At 38.4% G+C, this 10,689-nt stretch overlaps 1 protein-coding gene across 1 annotated transcript; it reads left to right on the top strand.

Moving 5' to 3' along the window:
* The first annotated feature begins 2,009 nt into the window (after positions 1–2,009).
* Positions 2,010–9,597, top strand: KIAA1551 (KIAA1551 ortholog). The gene is made up of 3 exons (XM_009995184.1): positions 2,010–7,347; positions 8,147–8,221; positions 9,455–9,597. The coding sequence occupies exons 1-3, from the start codon at positions 2,010–2,012 to the stop codon at positions 9,595–9,597; spliced, it is 5,556 nt and encodes a 1,851-aa protein (XP_009993486.1).
* Positions 9,598–10,689: the final 1,092 nt, after the last annotated feature.

The raw sequence follows: 10,689 nt of genomic DNA, 5'->3' as shown, positions 1-10,689 counted from the left end.
CCTATGAGAAATTAATTCAGATGCTTTGGGTAGATTAAGGCAATTATAAAACGGAAGGAGATGTAGCCTCCACTGTGTGGATGTATTGTTCCTTTTCTGCTAGGATAGAAACCTGTAACAGTTGAATGTACTGGTCTTTATATAGGTGGTCCAAATTCCCCTCAGATCTCTTTGTGAGGTGAATGTGAAGCATCTCCATAGAGTGATTCAGGGATGTTATGTAAGAGTTTAGTAAAACTACCTGATAGAGAAGTCTAGGTGTAGGCATTTTAGTCTCATGATAGATTTCTTTAAGAGCTTTGCCATTGCTCCTGTGTTCAGTGGGTGTATCTCTCTATTCCCTTTCTATGCACCAGAATTGAAAAAAAATTGACGGTTACCTGTGTAATAGTTGCTGATTATTTCTGAGGCTTGTGGTCAAGGTGAGAAAGTAGGTAAAGGGGTGAAGCAGGCATGTGTGGGGAATAGTCTTGTCTTAGTCTTTTGGGGTCTTGTGCTGATACTGAGCTTCTCAAATGTTCTTCCTAAGACATGATGACTTCTGCCAAATAGAACTTTTAAGTAGTGATTATGGTTGCAAACTTAGTTTTCTTAATAATGTTGATGAAGTAAGGGTTGTACTCCTCTTTTTTATGGTGACATTAATCGGGTTTTACTCTTGGCTAATTGTGTGTTGCATGTAGTCAAAGTTTCTCCTTTGTTTAGCAAGTTTTTTATCATTACTGCTAGTTGGCATCTTAGCCTTGTTTACATATCTCACTCATGTTTCTGGAACTTATAAATGTCTTAAATTTCTTCAGCAGTTATCTAATTCAAGGACATGCTTGTTAAATATAGCAACCTATTGTTAAATTTAAAAGTTGGGTGACAATAGAATTAGAATAATGTGAGGGTTGTGTTACTCATTAGACAGTCAATAGTTACTAGTTGCTGCTCTGTCTTTATGTACCTGAAGTGCTAGGGCTTGGACAATAGGCCCAAGCCACAGATGACATAAAAAAATTCGTACAGGTGAACCCTGTATAGTTTGTAGTTAATGACCTTTGTGCTAGTTGGTATTGTGCTAGGTTGTAATTATCATTTTAAACATACCCATGATTTTACCACCCACAAACCACTCATGCTGGCGCCAAACCAGGTATTTTAGGAATTTCTTGCATTATGTTGTGCAATTGACTACCAAAATACTGCTTATGCTGATAGAATGTCTAGATGAGGTATTTTAGGTAACTGCTGACCTCATTCTGGGCTCTGGCCATGCCCTGGTCTTGGTTGGTTGGGAGGCGTAACACCAGATGTCTTTGCACGAAGAAATATGCAAGTCATGCTGACTTGGTATTGAAAAGGCTGGACCCTCTTGCAGTGAACTTTGGAGACCTCACCTACGAGTGGATGCACTGTGTAGGATTTCTCAATTGCTGGGAAGGGCTCTCCAGATCCTTGTTGCACCCAGGGCTCCCCAGTGACTGTGGACCTGGATAATTGTGATGTATTAAGGGCAATTGGTGATGTGTTTTTCTTAATGACTACAGCTGTTCTTGTGTTGTAATGATTAGATGCATTGTCGTGCTTTGCTTTTACTTTGCAATAGAATTTTAGTTTTGTTGTATTTCTCTCAGCAGATAAGTGTGTATTTCTCTTTAGTGTGGTTATTGTATTATTTTTAATGTCAGTCACTAAAGATAAGCTAACTTCTCTAATTGGGCATCTCTGTCGTTTGTGCTGACCGTGTCCATTTGGCAAAGCATAATTTGGGAAAACACTAGGTTAACTGTCTTCTGGGAAATAAATTTTGCAGCTTGACAGTGACAGCCTTCACGTCCATAGGATGTGCCAGTGGAGTAGCTCTTTTAGCTAGCAATTTAAGTTTGTCACTTCTGTTCATAATGCATTCTAAATCACTTCTTAGTAAGTGAAATAGGTTTTGATCAAAACATTTAGGACTGGATTTTTTTTGTTTGTTTTATAGCATTTTGGTTTTTGGCTGAAGAAAAGGAAATCACAAAAAGATGGACTGGAATACAAGACCATCCCAGAACAATGATGCAAAGAAGAACCTACAAAGCGAAGGAGCATGTTACACTCAGTTGTTTTCTAATGCACATGCTTTTCCTCAGACAAATGCCTATTTATCTAAAAATGCATGCACTTATGCCGGAAATAACCAAAGGGCGTATCTACCAACTAGTAATGTTACCTTCCCTCCTGCAAATGCTGAAGGATTCAGAAGTTCAGATCAGGCGTTACCAAGAGTATCTGTAGCTGATAATGATTTTTTAAAATCTAAATACGCAGTGGATCGAAGCTCACTGTCCTTTGTACCAATTGCTCCAAAACCATCTAATGGGTGGGCAGAGATGTCTCAGACGTCTCAGGCTTCTTGGCCAAACTCTAATGCCTACATTTATTCACATAGAAAGGTACCTCCCCTGTCTTCTCAAATGAACACTGGAAATAACACGAGAAATGTACTTCGAGAACCTCAATATGTCATCACAAACAGTTACTCTGTACCACAGCATAGTTCTATGACAACTACAATATTAGGTCAAAGTAACAGTCATTCCACAAATAATTCTGTGCCTCTTGGTATATCTGGGCAACATGTTCAAACCCAAATATATAATCCCAACAATCAGTTTAAAGTTTTACACTCAGTGAATCAAAACACTGAAGCAAATGTACCACTGCTACAATACCTACCAAGTCAGATGGCATCGGAAGCTTCCAGCGGATGTTCTGCACCATCTTTTTTACCTGCCAACTGTGATTCAAGAGCTGCAGTACAACCTTCAATAGGTGTACCACAGGCGGGTCAAAATGCACCCAATGGATACACCATTAGCCAACAGAGGTGCCCGCCAGACCTAACAAATGCTTCTGGTTTTAACAGTGTTCAGCAAAACTGTCAGAAACAGCAATTTGGAGAAGTTAGTCAGTCATTTATGCATGTCTCGAATTCAAGTGGAAATGTGACAGCACATCACCCTTTTAATGAAATATCTGTGCCATCTCCTAACATTTCCAAAGAACTGTATGATACAGTGCAAGAAACTCTTCCTTCAGTGGCTGTTTCAAAGCCACCGAGTGATCCTGCTCAAGTTCAAGAAACTCAGACTAGTAATTCAGTCAATGGACCTGTTAATTCTCAAATTTCTTCAGTAGCAGCAGGTGGAAAAACACTTACAAGGCACAGACTAGCCTGGGAAGCTCAAAGGCTACTCGATATTAAAAAAAAATTTGCCCTGCTTGAAAAGGTGCATCGCTATAGAAGAAGACTCTTAGCAGCCTCAGAACATGACAGAAGCATTCTGCCACTTCCTTCAAGTTATAAAGATACTCCTGATAATCATCTTCCACAGGTACCTAACCAAAATGTACCATCTTCCCCATCTGAAACAGCAAGGACAGAGAGTCTAGTACTTAACTCTTCGCCTGAACAGAGAAATGGCAAATATGTAGCCAGCACTGAAAACAGAGGGTTAACGGTGACTCAGAGTAACCCTCAAGTGGAGCAGACAAGCCTTTCATCAAGCTGTGCTTCTATTCCTTCCCAGAGCAAACTCCCAGCTCAATACAATAATCCTGAGAGCACTTCTATCTCAGAACAAAGGGTTCCATATGCTTTGGCTTCTCAGAAAAAGGTGACATCCTTGAACAGTGCTCCATGTTTTAGTCAAGCAGATAGCTCTATCAAAATTGCATCAAAAAGTGTGCCAGCTAGCCCCAAGAACTCCTCATTTTTTCAGTTTGTATTGAGCAGCACAAATGTATTGAAAGAGAAGACAGCTGGTGCTACTGCCGATAAAATATTGACTGATCTCCTGTGTAGTGAAAAATCAGTGGTAGATACATCTGTCTCTGGTGGAAGCTTAGTGGAAGGCACTAGTGAGAAAAATGTAGAAGGTTTGAAAGGTGAGCAGGCATTTACCGTTCACACAAACTCTTCTGTATCAGAAAAAAGAGAATCTGGTGAAGGTAAGCTCCAGAGTGATGTAGCTCAGAGGAAGACCCCATTCAGTGAAAATACATCTTTTAATCAGAGCAATTATAGTTACTCTGTGGAAGAGCTAACTGCATGTCTAGGCTTGTGGAGGAAGCATCAGTCAGAACCTGCAAGTGTGCAGAACAGCCAGTCAAGTGAAAGTCTCACAGCAAATCAGATTTCATCTTATAGCCAAAACAACACAAAAACCAGAGGACAAAGTAATACTCTGGTTAGTACAGCTGAAGCAGTTTTGCCTGTAACAGCAGCTTCTGTAGGACAAAATATTGATACATTGAGTTGCAATTCAATAAAAAGTTTCGAACTCCAAGTTGCGGTTGTCTCTCCTTTAGTACTTTCTGAGCAGAGAACACAGAGTGATCAGGCAGACAGATGTCCAACATCTGCAGGTAAAACCTATCCAGTGATTGCCCCAGGAAGCACATGTAGTTTGCAAAAGGAGGAGAAAAATAGTTTAAGTGTGGTAAATACCAATGAAGAAACAACAGAAACTGTTGAATTGTCACCCAGGGACTGTGTTCTGGTACAGAAAGTGGACTCACATTTGCAACAGACCAAACCAGCTGATGAGAACAGAATAGTAAAAAACAGTGTGAGTGCAAATAATTCATATGATGAAAAACAAAGGAAAGTTAATCAGTCTGCACAAGATGCCAGAGAAACTCCGCAGCTTGAATTACGAAACAAGCCTTCTCTTCCTGAATTGGAGACAAATGTTTCTAGTCAAATCTTTCAAGAAGGTAGAGGAGATGGTAAAGACAAGGAAGCTGTGTTAGAAGAACAGACATTTTGTATTTCTAGCGTCTGTTCTCTTGTTGAAGGTGATATGTTTTATAATCCACAGATAGCAAGTATCTTCAGGTCAATCCCTGAGGCACATGCATTGAATGGTGCCTCATCAGAAGGAAATGCATCTAACCCAAGGCAAAAGGAGCAACAGCTGGACTTGCATCAAAATGAGCTGAGCAGTAGGGCTCCCCAAAGAGAGAGTTTGCTGCAAAAGATGTTGGAAGAATCACCAAGTAGCATGAGTAAAGTAAGTAAGAATTTGGATGGAATCCCAACTGATCATTCGGAGAAAGAATGCAGTAGCAATCCTCATAAAACAATTTCTACCTCAGAACAGAAAATGTCGTTCAATGCCTCTTTTAAGCATCCTGAAAATGACTTTGAAATTCTTGCTAGTATAAACCAGGAATTAGCTAAAAATTCACTAGATTTCTCAGTCAGCATAAGTGCTGAAACAAATGCATCTACTGTTCCAAGAGTTAACAGTAAACAAAATTACATGTCCAGTAAAAATTGCACTGAAAAAGACAGGACCCTTTTTGGAGCGGAACCAATTAACTGTCTAAACAATCAGCTGTCTGAACTAATGAAAGAGTTTCCATATGGCATTGTAGGTGCTGATATGCTAACAAAAGAACCACTACAAAAAGATGCTCTGGCTGAGCAAACGGAGAATCAACCTCAAAAAGAGAATCCAACTTGTGAGAAGAGTTCTCCTTTGAAGGACCCAGTAGCTCAGATAAAAATTGCAGTGTTAAGCTCTGATCAGATGAAAGAAGTGTTTCCTGAACACAACCAGTGTTCCTCTAGTGACAGCAAGAGCCTAGAGTGTCAACAGTCGGTAGAATCTTCAGCTGAGAAGGAGAACCTTGAAGGCAGTATTCAACTGACTCAGAGTCCATGTGAGAAGGAAGAAACAACACAAAACTCCTCGAACCCCACAAATAATAAGGATTGTTCTTTAATGGATTTGCTGTCTGAAGCAGGTCAGATGCCACAGAGCACCTCTACATTTGCAACATCTGTTTCAGAGAAAAATTCTGATCAGCTTTCCAAAGCTGAAAATACTAGCACTGCAGAGAGACAAGAAAACAGCAGTGAATCTGATGCTGTAATGAAGAACGACTGTGCAGTGGGAAACCTGCCAATTCCTGAAAAAATCCCAGACAGTGTCAGTGAAAATAAAAAAGTTATTTGCAAAGACACCTCTGTAACGAACAAAAAACCTAAGCTAAAGGTGAATAATAAACCATTTACAACACAACAGGAAAAAAAGAAACCACTGAATTTCTCTGGAAACCATGATGTTGACAAATCTAAAAGGAGCAGCTGGAAGGAGGAGATGCAGATCAACGGTGGAGCCCCACTGTTAGGCAAAGAATTTCATTCTGACAAAAAAGAACATCAGGCAGTATCAGAAGAGTTGTCAGAGAAGGCTAGTTGTACAGATGCAGACAGTACAACAAAAGCATCCAAAAAGAAAAAGAGAGTTTTCAAAATGGAATCCCTTTCAAAAGATAAAACCAAAACAAGTTTGACCATGAAATCCAAAACAGACATTCACAAATTTATGAAGTCAGAAACTGTTGAAATTAAACACACTGATGTCAATCAAGGACAAAAAGTTAAAACCTGTGAAGAGAACTCAGCTGAAGAACAGAGCTGCAGGAAACAAAAGGAGGTACTTGGGCAAGAGGTAGGAATTAAAATCAAAGAGAAAGCCAAATTGTCAGCAGAAATAAAACATAAAAAGCTGCATAGTTATAATGCTGATGCTATAAAATTCCCAAATGTTGGCACTATTGACTTAAAGGCCAGAAAACACAAATGTTCCCAGCATAAATCTATGAAAGTTCATTCTTCACAGGAGCAGTCACACAAGCGGAAGAGGAAGGAAAATATGATCAGCAAGAGAGACCCTAAGAAAACAAAGGTGGAAGAGGAAAGACCAAAACAATCTGAAGAAAAGAATTCCAAGCAGCTTTCACATCACTGCTTGTTAAATACTGACAAAGCTAAAAAATTGAATGGAGAAAATGGCTGGAAACCAAAGAGTTCGTTAGCAGATCGCTCTGTGCTTAAACTACAGAGAAAAAGAGCTCGATCTTCTACCATGTCTAAAACCTACTTTTCTAACAAAGAGAGACGTCTTGATGGTCAAAACAAAGACAAATACACAGAGAAAACATTTCCTGATAAAAACCTGCTATACTTAAATAGAAGACATAACAGATTGAAATTACACCTTCAAAAGGAGCCAAAAAAACACTACTTGAACAGAGTTGCATTTAAACGTATGGCACAGGAACGCATATATCTGACAAAATTGGAGACATCACCTGTCCGGTCCACCTGGCATATGAAGCCCAAAGTGTCACAAAACAGCCCAGGTGCAAAAAGAGATGCATCTGTCTCAGAAGCTGAAAAATCATGCAAACAAGAAGTACTTGAATTTAAGCTGTGTCCGGAGATACTGTTCGGAAATCCGACCACTGATAAAGAAAGCTTAGCAGCAAAGGATTCCCTGGAAAGAGAGAAAGCCACTGTGGCAGGTATGATGCTATCTTGATTATTATTATTTTGGAAGTAAATTAATTTGCAAGTAAAAAGTATGTACTACTTTTTAAATTCACGTTGCACGAATTACAGACAGTGAAAATGTGCGCCTCTGGAGGCTGAAGTTTGAAAGAGCTTGTCTAGCTTTCTGACAAACTGTGTTAGGCTGAAAAAGCAGGAGACACTTCCTTCAAATTAGTGTTCTATTTTTTTTTTTCCATTTAAGTTTTACAAAATAAAGTTAGAATAGTTCAGAGCATGGCAGTTTCAAGTAACTTCACAAGAAGCCTTTCTAACCTACTTGTAGACGATGACTTGTTCATAAAAAGCAGATTCCCTTGGCATGGTTACCAAAGGTGATCTGATTTATATTCAAGTGATTTGTGTATCATTGTTCACCTGGTTGTCTATAAACCTGGCCAGATAGACAGAGGGAGAGATCTTCTGCAGCAATGAGAAAGAGAGAGGGGCTTGAGGCCAACAGAACCTGCACAGAGTTTCCATAATATTTGCTACCTTTGCTTTAAGCTGCCTTTTTTCCTCCTCTTCTTCCCTATCTCCAGTCTTCTGATGTTTTATGTGGTGTGCTCTGAAGCATATATGTGTCAAATGCTGTACTTGATTTTAAATAAAACCAGATCTTAAGTTTTACATACCAGGCCCTGCAAGTAGTTTTCACATACCCAAAGGAAATTTCCTTTCATGTGTGCTAGTATATATATTAAAACTCAATGCTGAATGGAGATAAAAACTCATGAGATGGGACCCTCAAAAATATTTAAATTTTCTCTCTAGGTGTCAAGAGTAAAAAAGAAGATTGGTTAAAGTATGATCCAGTGAAGCAAAAAAAGCTGGATGGCATCTCTACAGGTGACATGGCTTCTGATAATCCATTTTGAAATACAAGTTGCTTTTTCCTTGGTTTTAAGTGTTTTGTTTACAGCAGCAAATCTTAATAAAGTATTTTAACTTACTGTTTACTAGCTCTGTTATTGAAATGGATACTGTGGAGTGTTAGATGTGAGTTTCAAAGATTTGTGGTGATTATTATTGCCATAAGAATGTGTTGCTGGAGCTTGTTGGAATTTTCATGTGTACATGTGTACAGCTGAAATGGAGGTAGCACTGGTCACAGGGTTCAAGTATAGTTTTAAACTAGGTAAAGGTCAAGCTAGGTCTTTCCCACTTCAAAATGTAGGAAGTGACATAGCAAAATCTAGTGTGAGACTATAAAAACAAAGTGATTTTAAGATTTTATTTGGCTTTCATAGTAAGTTGACACTTTCCACATATAGTCCCGTACTGTCCCACACACTGTCCCATACTCTGAATGTGTCCCAGTAGTCCAGACAGGATTCCTTGTATGTCACACAGAGGTGAGGTAGTGCCATTGCTACATCTTCCTTGTTTCTCTTAATTGGCAAATTACTTCTTGGATGGCCTTTTGTGCCCTTTAGGAGTCAACAGTTAGAGCCATGGCATCTTTCATCTCTTGTACCCTTTAGGAGTAAACAGTTAGAACTGTGGCATCCTTAATCTTGTGATCTTGGTTGTTCCATCCTGTGTAAACCTTGGGTGGGGTTGCTTCTTGCTGTCTTTGTTTCTTTGCTTCAGTATCTTTCTAGCTTATAATCCTGTTTTCCTGCTGGTCTAACAGGAAGCAAAACTGCATTCAGCATGCTGTAATCTGGGTGTCAGCCTCTTACCAGAGTGCAAATCTTCTGCTAACAAGTTATGTTGTGGTATTGATGCAAGTGACACTTTTTTCAATGTTTACATCTTTTATTGCTGTTCAATGTGTCCTTGGCTATTGGTTTCTGCCAGTCTTTTAGCCCTTCCTCTTGTTTCTTCTCTTACTTTGACAAATGCACATTTTAATTCACATCTTTCTTAATATTCTTTAGAAATCTACATTATAAAGACCAAATGACCACTTGGTGCTTAAAGATGCCTTGGAGAGCGATTTAAACCTGATGCTCCCAGTGCTTTAGGCAGGAAGTTTGTGGAGTCCTTTTTGACAATGGCTCGCCTTATGTGCCACATGTTAACAAGAGTGATTTGAAACAGTTATTCCTTTAACCTGCTTCTCTGCCTGTCTTTCAGCTGAGGACAGTATTCCACTTGATAAAGCTATACAGATCCTGGATGGAGATGGTGAGGCTCTTCCCATTCCAATCAAAGACTCAAAAGAGATGTTTCAGACCTACAGGAAAATGTACCTGGAAAAAAAGATGCAAAAGCCTTGATAGCACTCCTGTGTCATAGATTCTATTCAGTGTCACTGGGGAAAAAATAATACCAACACTAAAATGCTTGTTCCTGTTTACTTAATTTTTCTTTATTTCTAAATAACTGTAAAAAAATAAAATATTTTTTTTTTTATGTTCGCAACTTTTGTCCCATTTGCCTCATATTTGTGAATGATTGAAATCTTATTCTCTATATATTGCACAAAAAAGCTCTGGTGCTGAAAATGCCATTGTCAAATATATTGTTTCTTTTTGGCATGTTTGAATTTTATTACTTTTTTTTAAGATAGAGTACTTAGTAGAATCATGACCAAAAAAAACTCCAACTCATTTAAATTGTCTTAGTCTGTTTTGTTTTCTGATTCCAGAAAACATCTACTTGTGTTGCTTTCCATTGCTGGCAGTGGAAAAATATTCCTACTGGAAAGGAATTGCAGTGTGTTCCCAAGCATTTATTTTCTTCATATGCTAATCTGCTTCTGCTTCTAACAAGTCTTTCTATTTTTGTGGAAAAATATATTTTATTTTTTAACTGGGAATACAAATATAAAACCCTCAAACATACAGATCAGGGGATACCGTGAAGTGTTTATGCTGCTACCCAGTTTTCTTACATTTCTTTTTGTAGAACTTGTACAAATTGAATTCTGAGTTCTTCATCTGGAGACAATGCTGTAAACTAATAGTTGACTGAAGACTTCTCTTGTTTTGCTCTTTCTGCTTTCTTTACACTTGAAAGAAGAATGAAATTGTTGAAGTGCAGGGAGTTTGAATTCACTCGTACGTGGACTATGTTGCTCACTTAAACTAGACTAATTAATTCTTCATATATAAAGTTTTAGATAATCTTTGACTACATGTTCACTGTGACATAAGCGTTCTGTTTGTTGCTCGTTATGTTTTGTTTTAGTGCCTTTTCATTGCTGTTCAAAATTTTTAAGAGAATCGTATTTTTTAAAGAAGAGTTGATACTTAATTCTTTCTATCTGTTTAAACCTTAATACTGAAAGTAAAAACTGTAGATATTTCACTGAACACTTTTTGTACTTGAAATAAACTTTTGAAGGCTATGCCTTGTCATTTATTTTT

The sequence above is a fragment of the Chaetura pelagica genome, unplaced genomic scaffold (genome assembly GCF_000747805.2).
Source record: "Chaetura pelagica isolate M959 unplaced genomic scaffold, ChaPel_1.0 scaffold343, whole genome shotgun sequence".
In the NCBI taxonomy this organism is placed as follows: domain Eukaryota; kingdom Metazoa; phylum Chordata; class Aves; order Apodiformes; family Apodidae; genus Chaetura; species Chaetura pelagica.
Note: the sequence above shows the minus strand (reverse complement) of the source record. Positions and strands in the feature narration are given on the sequence as shown.